The 11,545-nt window shown below is 43.1% G+C and overlaps 1 protein-coding gene across 1 annotated transcript in view; it reads left to right on the top strand.

Moving 5' to 3' along the window:
- The first annotated feature begins 442 nt into the window (after positions 1-442).
- LOC133444402 (cytoplasmic phosphatidylinositol transfer protein 1-like) overlaps positions 443-11,545 on the top strand; it is a 79,529-nt gene continuing 68,426 nt past the window's right edge. Inside the window, exon 1 of the mRNA XM_061722168.1 lies at positions 443-675. Within this exon, the coding sequence (XP_061578152.1) occupies positions 628-675 (48 nt within the window). The 5' untranslated portion in view covers positions 443-627. The remainder of the gene's footprint in view (positions 676-11,545) is intronic.

Below are 11,545 nucleotides of genomic sequence, written 5' to 3'. Positions count from 1 at the left end.
ATTGGACTTAGTTTTGAGTCCATGACTTTTATTGGTGAAAATTGCACGCGCGAGGGCCCGTTCATCGCTGCTTGCAGCTTTAATTATTATTATTATTATTATTATTATTATTATTATTATTATTATTATTGCACAGTGGTTGATTAATCTGAGACTATGAGTGATGACGGTTCATCAGAGCAACAGTTTAGGGGAACAAAAGAGCCAGTGCCTTTCATAAAAAAGTAAGAATAAAAGAAAGATTTTGAAATGGACTACGTCTAACCACGCAAAAACTATGTTTGCAACGCATGACAGATGGCGATCTGCCTTTTATTTTAAAAGTCCTAATTTCACAACATCCACTCTGCGCATGCGCGGTGAACGTCCAGCTCGACTGTTTCGCGGGGCAGAGGAGGAGGAGAGAGGGATGGGGGGAGGAGAGGAGGAGGAGGAGGGACAACCAAGACCCGTCGGAGCTCATTGCTGTTCCCGCACTCAGATTGGAGGGATGGTCCGCTGGTTCCGATGAAAGCAGTCCGCGTGTTTTCCTCCCGCAGACTCCTGACGTCTCCAGACATTACACACACCGAGGGAGCTCTTTCTGAGCCTGACACATCGTGAACGCGGGCTCGGCCGAGGGAGAAGATGTTGATGAAGGAGTACAGGATATGCATGCCCCTCACCGTGGAGGAGGTAAGTTCTCCGTCCGCTTCTTAAGCCTCAATTATGGTTCCGCGTTACACCGACGCAGAGCCTACGGCGTAGGGTCCGCGTAGAGTGCGCGTCGCCGCGTACTGTACGGCGTAGGTTCTGCGTAGGCTCTGCGTAGGTGTAACGCGGAACCATAAATCAGCCTTTAGCATCTTTGTTTCCTCTCTACTTTGCGCGGCTGGGTTGGTTGGTGGGCTGGTGGGTGGAGGGGGGTTTGGTGCCTGACAGACGACCTTGGCAGCTAACGCTGTGGGCTTTGCCGTTTTTCGACATGTGGCTCGAGGTGAAATGAAGTACAAGAAATGCTTTCAGATGAACTTGGTGCTGCTGGTCACAGAGCTCTCTGTCAGGGACTGATCTCTGTCACGTACGTGACGCCGCACGGCCACAAGTTAACAGCGCAGGTCACAGCGGCCCGCTGGTTAGACAGATTAACTAATCAATTTCTCTGAAGGAAAAATATAACACAACAAAACGGTATGCTTTGTACTGTATCAATCATGTGGTGTTATGTATTCAATGCTCTGCAAAGCCCTCAGTCTCCCTTGCTTAACACACCCCCACACACACACACACACACACACTCACACTCACACACACAGGGGCGAAAATCCCGTTTCATAGTTGGGGGGGACAACAAACAGTAAAATTTTAGAGAATAAATCCAGGGGGGGACAAGGAATAAAAGTTTTAGCCTTCCTTTAATACAGCATTTTGACATTTTCAACTCTATCTCGCAAACAGGCAGAAGACCTTTCTCAGAGTAATACAAAACAATGGTATTAGGTGGAAGGTGGCAATAATACAGCACATCTGACATAATACACTGCAAAAACCCAAAATCTTAACAAGAATATTTGTCTTATTTCTAGTTAAAATGTCTCATTTTTAGTTAAAAAAAATCTCATTACACTTAAAACAAGACTCATCACTGGAAAAAAACAACAATTTTCACCTGTTTCAAGTAGATTTTCACTTAAAATAAGTAGAAAAATCTGCCAGTGGAACAAGATTGTTTTGCTTATAAGATAAATCTTGTCGCACTGGCAGATTTTTATACTTATTTCAAGTGAAAATTTACTTGAAACAGGTGAAAATTGTCAAATAACAAGTTATTTATCTGGTGATGACTCTTGTTTTAAGTGTAATGAGATTTTACTGTTTATTATTATTTTCGGTTTCGGCCACAAATTTTCATTTTGGTGCATCACTACTAAATACTACTGCATTGTTCCAAAATTATTAATTCTGTCTCAAATTATTCTAGGGGGGGACAGCTTTACTAATGGGGGGGACTTGTCCACCCTGTCCCCCCCGGGATTTTCGCCCCTGCACACACACACACAGACACTCACACACACACACACAGACGCAGTTATATGTTAATTGAATTGCATCAATGTAATCACTTTCATTCGTATCACGTGAAGACTTAACAATCCAGAGCATTTGCCTGCTCACTTTGCAGTATGTTCATGCAAGTGCTCTTGTCCAACACTGGCTGGTGGTAAATCAAACAGATCGACCCATTGTCTTGTTTCAGGCCGGTTGTCTATTTGGTCTCATGACACAGTCTGAAATTATGAAGGCGACTCCTGCCCAGACTTGCATGCTGCACACCTCCACAACACGTTTGGCCATTATCACTATGCCCAACAACACACAGCAAAATATATATCATTATTTTTTATTTTTTCTCCTCTGATTTCCATCTCTGGTGTCGTTGTGATGTGTTCGCCAAGGGGCTGGTTGTCAAGTGGAATTATGGTCCACACTGGGATACCTTGTCAGTTCAGATTTGGAGATGAAAAGTCAGGTGTTCTTCTCTGTCAGGGAGAAAAAAAAAAAAACAAACCTGGACAATCCAAGTAATCATGACATTCATAAGACATGATAGAGAAATGTTTAATGTCCAATTATGCTGGCTCTTCCAGTGATTGTTTGTGTGGAACCTTATAGATGAATCTATCAGATGATTTAATTATTTTAAAGCTGCTTTTATATTGAAGAGACGGCTTTATATTGAAAATACTGCCAGAACATGGGACATACCCCCCCCCTCTAACAAGCTGGTCACAATCAGAGTGGGGTTGTCTTCAGCACAAACGGCAGTAAAGGCGGCACACCGCTGACAACCAAGGCTGAAAGGGAAATGTCATCCTCTAAAACTAGAGAGCTCTAGGAGGAATGTGTTCTTAAATACCTTTGCAGTGGGTGTGAGAGGCATCACATATATATTTATATTTGCATATATAAATTAATTTTCCATTCACTGAACCAGTCTCTCTGTGTAACATGCATATATTTTAAACCTGAAGATGCAGACTGAGCCTTCCTGTCTGGTAGGTTGAACTTGTGAACAGACGATCTGAGATCTGAGGCGTATCCTGCTCCAAAAAAAATGAATGTCCTCGTTCATACAAAGTTGAGTACTTCACTGCTGTTTTTAAATGCAAGTTGTTACATTCTGTGATAACATTTCTGTTTGAAGTCTACTCTGCTTTTATAAAGGTAAAAAAAAATAATTCACACTTATTCTTTTATACTGTTGAATATGGTTTGCCATAGGGCTGGGCAATATATCGAGTATAGGCGATGTATCTCGGCTTCTACTCTGTGCGATGTAAGAAATGACTCTATCATGAATATTCGAATATACATTTGCTTTTAGCCGCGGGCGTTAAATTACAGGCTTTTCTCACTCTCTCGTCTCGTTTCTGCTTCTCTGAGACATAAAACAAGCGCACCCTGTTACACACGTCAGTCACGTGCTGTCGTGTGTGCATTATCATTGGCCCCCGACCAGCTGCTGGTGTCGGCGCTGCTGTCCGGGACCGCCGGTCACTTCCACTCCGCTTTAAACTTTTCTAAACTCGGCCTGTTTGCGCCGTGAGTTCATCTGCGCGGTTGCTACGCGCGACGGACTCTTTTCAAAGCTAACTGGTTCAGTAAAGACGGGAGGAATGTTTTCTCCTCGCACGACGCGCACGGCTCTCCGGAGAGCCGAGGAGCCGCTCAGTGCGACACGCGCAGCCGAGCCTTTACGCTGATTTATGGTTCCGCATTACACCAACGCAGAGCCTACGGCGTAAGTGCGCGTCACCGCGTACCCTACGCCGTATGCTACGCCGTAGGTTCTGCGTGGATTTAACGCGGAGCCATAATTCAGGCTTTTCTCTTCCAGAGCTGAGAAACGTCACCTAGTGTTGCTTAAATGTGGCCACATGAAATCAATCACTATCATCGAAACAAAGTCAAACAAGACTATATGATGTCGTATTTTTAAAAGTAAGTGAAAGTGATGCAAATTAAAGGAGGAGAGGATTAAACATTGCAGTCCCTACAGCTACAATTAGTCTTAATATAAAGGTGCTCTAAAGGCCCTCCTGCTCAGAGCAGCTCAACCAGGTAAAACCTGGTAAAACCTGGTAAAACCACGTCATCCTGGTAAAACCAGGTAAAAAAAGGACCAGAACATGTTCTTAGCAGATGTTCTTCAGATGGCGAGTCAGATGCAACATGCACTTTCTGTTTTGAAATTACACTTTTTATGTTTATGCCACTCACTGCTTAGTAACTGTTTAATAAATACAGTTTTGGTAAATTTGACTTATTTGAAAGTTTAAAATGAGCATATATTAATGCAGTATGAACAATGTTTTAATGTAGACATATAGAATCATCATACTGGTGTGATTGTAGCATCAAAGTGTTAATTCAAGGCTAAGGCAAAATATCGAGATATATATCGTGTATCGTGACAAGGCCTAAAAATATCGAGATATTAATAAAAGTCCATATCGCCCAGCCCTAGTTTGCCATATCCGTATCTGCTATTGCAACTTCCTGTCTATAAAATGTTACAGAGGAAGTAGGCTCAGCTTAAATGTTTGTGTGTAAACAACCACTGCAAGCCTTAAATTACTCTGTTTACCAGCTGATTCAAATATTTCACTGCCGCTGAGCAGGAAGAGCCATGAATAGGGCCACTTATGAGTACTTACAATGACGTTAAACAGCATGCTGAACTTTCAGTTTACTTGGCCACGTTGATGTTTTTTTTTTATCCCGTACACATTTAAGAAGGGAAGGCATTAGGATCGGATCGCTCCCTGAACATTCCTTCTTTTTGTGAAAGATACATGGATGGGTCCCAGGAAGCAGAGTTTCATTGCTTGTTGGTTTACATTTTGCAACTTAGTAGGGAATCTCATCACTGCTCCTGGGGAAACGTACAGCATTGAAGCTTAGAAGTGGTGTTTTTTTTATTGGCTCTTATCACGGCTGCACACATTGAACCGAGGGTCATCCTCCCTCTCTTCAAAGTTGACTCAACGTTTCCTGCTAATCCAAAGGGAACGTAAAGAGGAATTGATGGAAGGAAAGACGGAAGGGTGGGGTGGTTAGACAGTGGAGAGTAAGGACGAACTCTTTTGTGCTGGGTGCTGAGGGGCGCGTGAAGAGGGAAGAAGAGTCAGGAGTGAGGGACGTGATCAAATGTTTTATGTTGGAAATATTGGGAGGTTTTTTTTAGAGGGTTCTCAGCTCCTTATATGCTAAGACTGTGTGTATTGACACACTTAGGTTTTTTTTTTCTCACAGGAACAAGTAGGGTCACGTCTCTTTGTGGATTGTCTTAGCGAAGAGATTACTGTCTGCTGTTGCGTCATAACTGCCATACGACTGCAGATGTTGGACCGGCTATCCTTGCTGTGTTTATACAAGCTGAACAAGCACCGTGCACACAGACCAAGTCATTTAGCAATAGCGCAGCTTGTGAGCTGTTCTGGGAGTCTCAGATCTCTACTCTTAATCATGTCTTTCCTGTCTGGATTTGTGCTCTACGTAATAGTGCCGTCTTATTCCCGCCATACTCTACATTTTTCTCATTCTTTAATACTCCTTTTGGAGTCTCAATGTGAAACTATTGAGGCAACAACATTTGGCTGTTTTCCTGCCGGTTAGGTTTAAGTTTTAGGTTTTTTTTTTCCTCAGATCTGCATGATCCCACTCTCAGCTTTCAAACTGAAGACCTCTTTCTATACATGGGGGAAAAAATTTTTTTCTTAGGTTTACATAAGTTCTGAAAATGTAATTGTATATCTCCACGGACGTCAGTTTCCAAGTCTTATTGTAGCATCCCCTCTCTTTTCTATAGTAAGTGTAATTTTCAGTTTAGTACGTAAAGATGGCTCAGTTTCATAAGTTTGAGGGACATAAATCAGATGGTAGCTTCTCTATAAAGATGCATTGACCAGTTTTGTAAGTTTAGTCTAAATTTTTCTTTGCTTTGTTTCAGAATTTAGTCAGTTTAGTTTTTCCTAGGTTATTTTTGGATACTTTGACTCAGTGGTACCCAACCTTTTCTGTACCGCGGACTGGTTTAATGTCAGGTGTAGCTGATAAAAAATAAATAAAATTACAAGATGGGCATTAAAAACTGTGGTATTATGGAAATTGTAAATGACCTTTTAATATGAGTATTTCTATAAATGTGTTTTTATGTTTATTTTCTCATTAACGCCAGGCTTCTATTTTATTTGTTATATATTAAGGAGACCGATATTTAGTGCTTTTATTTTGAAGGCGTCTCGCCAAGACCTTGTAAACATCCGGCGCTTCGGACTTTAACGTTTAAAGTTTAACGGCAGTAGAAAGTGTGTCTGCAAGACTAAACGAGTGTCAGTAATGCTAAAGTGGAGCCTAACTGACACAAAAAGCACCTGGCTGATAAGGGGCACAAGGTTTGTTTTCTTTACAAATGTTATACCTTATTTATGTCCAGCTTGAGTTTGGTTGCCATGGTTACTCATGTATTGTGGTTAATGGTAGCTTTATTACTGACCGAGCGAGCAGCTGTGTCGGTCTGTATTTAAGTTAAATGAAGCTTATATGAATGTAGAAATACTAACTCTATTTTATTCATTTATACCTCTTAAGGTGTGTTTGCAGTGTATTTACTGTACATCCAAGGAATAAAAACATTGTGAACCATCAGTTTGAGAGTCCACCATCATTAGTCGGGGATGCTACAGAAATTATTTTTTCCTTCTGTGCGGCCCGGTACCAAATGACCCACGGCCCGGTACCGGGCCGCGGCCCGGGGGTTGGGGACCACTGCTTTAACCTACAATCTTACTCATTGCTTCTTTTAAGACTGTTTTTCAGCAGAGTGCGTTTGGCATGAGAAAAGATCAAACATTCTTGGAACCAATTCAGAGAAGCATTTCCTGCTTGGCATTGTGTATTTTAGGCTCTGGTGACGAGAAATTTCCATCCTTTACTAGAGAATGTGACGCATTAAATAGAGCCAATGATTTCATGATTTTCCTCCTAATTACTTTTTTTTTTTACTGATGATCAGTCTGTCCAATAGATTCAAATAATACTTGTGACACAAATTGCTCTTTATGTTTCAATAGAACCAGTGGAGTGCCCACTTTTTATTCTCAATAACTGCTACATCTTGTGTGCTGTCATAGTTGATGAAAAGGTTGCCAAATTGTTTTTTTAGTTTGGGTTATTTGGTCAGTGCCAGTCAATATCAAAACCATTGGGCATCCCTTTTTAAAAAAACGTTTTTATTTTTGGTTTAAAGATGGATCTCAGAAGGTGTAGATGCAATACTAGAAACGCTTAGACAAGAAATAATCATTTTCCCTTCAATGTACCCTGAGAACGACCTGACTGTCTTCTCCTACAAGCTGCGCCATTCATGAGACGCAGTTTCCTGGAAAGGATCAAGAGTTGATGCATCACTCGAGACAAAATGGTTGTGTTCCTCCATCTGTTCTGTCTGCCATTATTTTCACTGGCGCTAGACTTGTCACACATGCCATTTTGTATGACAAAAACTTTTCAAGCTCACCTGAAAAATACAGACAGCGCCCAACCTTTTGACTGACTTGAGTGAGTCACGGTGTACCTGAAGCTGCACCCTTGTTGAGGGCTGACTGTGTCTTTTCTTGATGACTCCGGAGTTTTCAAACCTACTCATCTCACTCACTCATCTTCTTCTTCCGCTTTATCCGTCCCCCGGGTCGCGGGGGCAGCAGCCTCAGCAGAGATGCCCAGTCTTCCTTCACCCCAGACACTTCCTCCAGCTCCTCCAAGGGGAGTCCGAGGCGTTCCCTGGCCAGCCGAGAGACATAGTCTCTCCAGCGTGTCCTGGGTCTTCCCTGTGGTCTCCTCCCGGTGGGACATGCCTGCAACACCTCCCTAGGGAGGCGTCCAGGAGGATCCGGTACAGATGCCCAAGCCACCTCAGCTGACTCCTCTCAATGTGATGGAACAGCGGCTCGACTCCGAGCTCCTCCCGGGTGACCGAACTCCTCACCCTATCTCTAAGGGAGCGTCCAGCCACCCTGCGGAGGAAACTCATCTCGGCCGCTTGTATCCGCAATCTTGTCCTTTTGGTCAGTACCCAAAGTTCATGACCATAGGTGAGGGTAGGGGCGTAGATTGACCGGTAAATCGAGAGCTTCGCCTTTCGACTCAGCTCCCTCTTCACCACGACGGTCCGGTACATCGACCGCATAACTGCGGACGCTGCACCGATCCGTCTGTCAATCTCACGCTCCATTGTTCCCTCACTCGTGAACAAGATCCCGAGATACTTGAACTCCTCCACCTGAGGCAGGACTTCTCCACCCACCCGGAGAAGGCATGCCACCCTTTCCCGATGGAGAACCATGGCCTCGGTCTTGGAGGTGCTGATTCTCATCCCTGCCGCGTCACACTCGGCCGCAAACCGCCCCAGCACATGCTGAAGCTCCCGGTCCGATGAAGCCAACAGGACAACATCATCTGCAAAAAGCAGAGATGAAATCCTGAGGTCCCCAAACCGGATCCCCTCCGGCCCCTGGCTGCGCCTAGAAATCCTGTCCATAAAAATTATGAACAGGACCGGTGACAAAGGGCAGCCCTGCCGGAGTCCAACATGCACTGGGAACAAGTCTGACTTACTGCCGGCAATGCGAACCAGACTCCTGCTTCGATCATACAGAGACCGGACAGCCCTTAGTAGAGGGCCCCGGACTCCATACTCACTCAGCACCCCCCAAACCTAGTGTTGTTTTAACGCTTGGATGGCCTCGTCCTTCATTCTGGTAAACTAAGGCTTTCACAGTAGATGAATAAAATAAAATGTAGGTTTTAACACTAAAGTAGGTCTTAAAGTCAGACTGAAGCACATTTATGTTACTACACATCCATTCACTTTTTAGACTGGCTTCATGGTGTTGAGGGTTACTGTGGTGCTTAGGCCCATCGCAGTTGTTGCATAATGTGGTTAAAACATCTTTAAAAAGAGTTTGAATTATGTTCCATGAATATTAGTGTGTGGTTGAGTTTGAAGCACCAGAATTTGTCATATTTGTATATTAATTGCAAAATACTCTGGTCAGAGGGTCAGACAGATGTGTAATACACCAAAAATCTCGAGCGACCTGACAGTGATCTTCTGCTTGAGTAAACGTCTAGAAATCTTGAGCTCACACAAAAAAGAATCAGCAGCCTGCGTCAGTGAACTAAAGTGGAACAGGGACGGAGATGAAACAGAGCCAACGGTTACAGATGACGATGCATGACTGTTGTAGTTTTGATATTTTTCTTAGATAGAAGGTGTACACATCATCTGAGTGTTAAGGCTAGTACCTACTTCACAAGAACAGGGAGCTTTGTTCTCATGGCCCCCTCCCACTGCAGCACCTATGGGTGCATCCATGGTTGCCAGATCAGAAAAATAAGCGACAGTCGTCCGAGCACTTCTGTTGCTAGTGTGGAGAAAGCATGTGGTTATTTATCATGAGAAGAGTATGGATCAGTACGAATCAGTACAGTTTTAAACACAGCAAGAGTTGATGCGTCATGGCGACGGGTCAGGAAGGGGCTGGCAGGAGTTGGCGAGAATAATGTCTCTGGACATAATGTCACATACCAGTAACTCAGAGTTGGCTTTATTTAATGTCATGTTGCATTTAGAAGTAAGGATGTGTGTTGTGTTTAGTGTGTGTACAGTAGATAAAGTGCAGTGTGAGATTTAAATGCCTCTACGTGTGAGCGGACAGGTGCTGCAGTGATTTGTGTTGCTTCCTGCTCCTAAAGTTTGGTTACCTTTCGAGTTTTGTCACACAGGGTTGATGATGCACGTAACAGCCATTGTCACGGGTCTGTATGCCCACATGCTTAGTGAGTAAAACACAGTGGATTATTATATATTTTTAACACCCAGTGACATACTTGAAAGATGAGGGCTACGCACCCATTGAGAAGGATAGTTGAGAAGGATAGAGACTGATCCGTGGACCTGTGCTGGTTAGCCCAGTTTTTTTTAAATCTTTTTTTATTTTTTACTCAGAGAATGAAGATATTGACCGAAGAGGAAATCCGTTCATAGCCACATCCGTTTAAAAAAAAAAAACTATTTGTTGTAGTTGATGCAGTATATTATCCATTTGCTTAATGGCTGTTTGATTTCTGTGTTTGCTCTGGCAGTATGTTAAGGATTATGACACTGATTGTGAAAGACCTCGTGATCTGCTCAGAGACTGAAGCAGGGAAAACATCTTTGGGCAAACACTTCAAAGTTAAAACCGGATGTGACGCATGTATGAATTTTGACCACTATTAACATCGTTTATTATTTGCTGGCAGGGGTGAATCAGCTGTTCGGTCATCCATAGAATTAAAGATGACTTTTCTGGAATGGGAATAAAACGCATAACATCTGGGTTTGTTTAATCACCTTCGAGATGCTGCAAGGCTTTTATTTTGGGAAGGGAAGCTGCTTGTCAACTGGCATTGGCAGGCTGATGAAATGGTTGGGTTGATTCATGGTGGGATGACACTATAAATGGGAGGATGTGAGGCTGACTGCCTGAATGAATGGCCGGATGGCTGGAGCGACACCTGGGTTGCTGGCTCATGGGGACATTTTTCAAAACATTAGCATGTCTGCTGGTGTGAAGCGTCATTTGCTCTCACACACGGGGTGTAAGCAGCAGATCTGCATGGTGCAGGAGCAGGGAAACATTCATCTAAAAGCAGCTGGCGTGCACAAATCCAGTCAGCATGTGAAGGTTGGGGTGTAGTGCATCTACCAAGTACGGTAACAGGATTAGTTTTCTGCTGTCTCATTGTGAGGAATTGTCATGGGTGAACACAGAAGTGTTAATGTTGTAGACACTGAGGCTGATCTCAAGCATGACGTGGAAAGTTTTAACCACTTCATCCAACACTTTCTCACAGCATTGAGACATTATTAAGTGAGTAAAAACAGATTTTCTTTTTTTAATGAGTAGAAACAGGCCTCAGGTGGGCACTAAAAAGATTGACATGCAAAGTTGTGACAGTCATGGTAGTTCAAGCGTTTTTTTTAAGTGATGGAAAAAAATTATATCCATGGCATGTTGAGAATGGTTGATGTGATTTGCATAAACATTTGTCTTTTAGGGCGAATGTTGACATTTTGTTGCACTCTTTTTGCCCTTTGCAGTACATCAGAGCACACAGCGCACATAAATGACTCAAATATGCTTAATGCTCCGAAGTAACCAAACTGGTAACACGCAGCGTCACTAATGTTTTCTGACAAGCGCTGCTACGCCATTAGCTTTGAAGATTAAAAAAAAACAAACTTTAATGTTTGGATCCCTCCCATATGCTCCAAGTTTGTTTTGGAAACAGGGCATATCAGATGCTGTTTGTTTCTTTGGTTTCATGGAGAGGTGCTAGGCTTTTTTGCCATCTGGCATACATGACAATGTTATGATTCAATCAACATCCCATTTACTGCCATTTACTCTTCTAGAGGAAACCATCATGGTTTGTGATGGACCATTATCCTCGAATG

This window comes from Cololabis saira, chromosome 1 (assembly GCF_033807715.1).
Source record: "Cololabis saira isolate AMF1-May2022 chromosome 1, fColSai1.1, whole genome shotgun sequence".
NCBI classification, from domain to species: Eukaryota; Metazoa; Chordata; class Actinopteri; order Beloniformes; family Belonidae; genus Cololabis; species Cololabis saira.
This window is presented reverse-complemented; position numbering and strand designations above follow the sequence as displayed.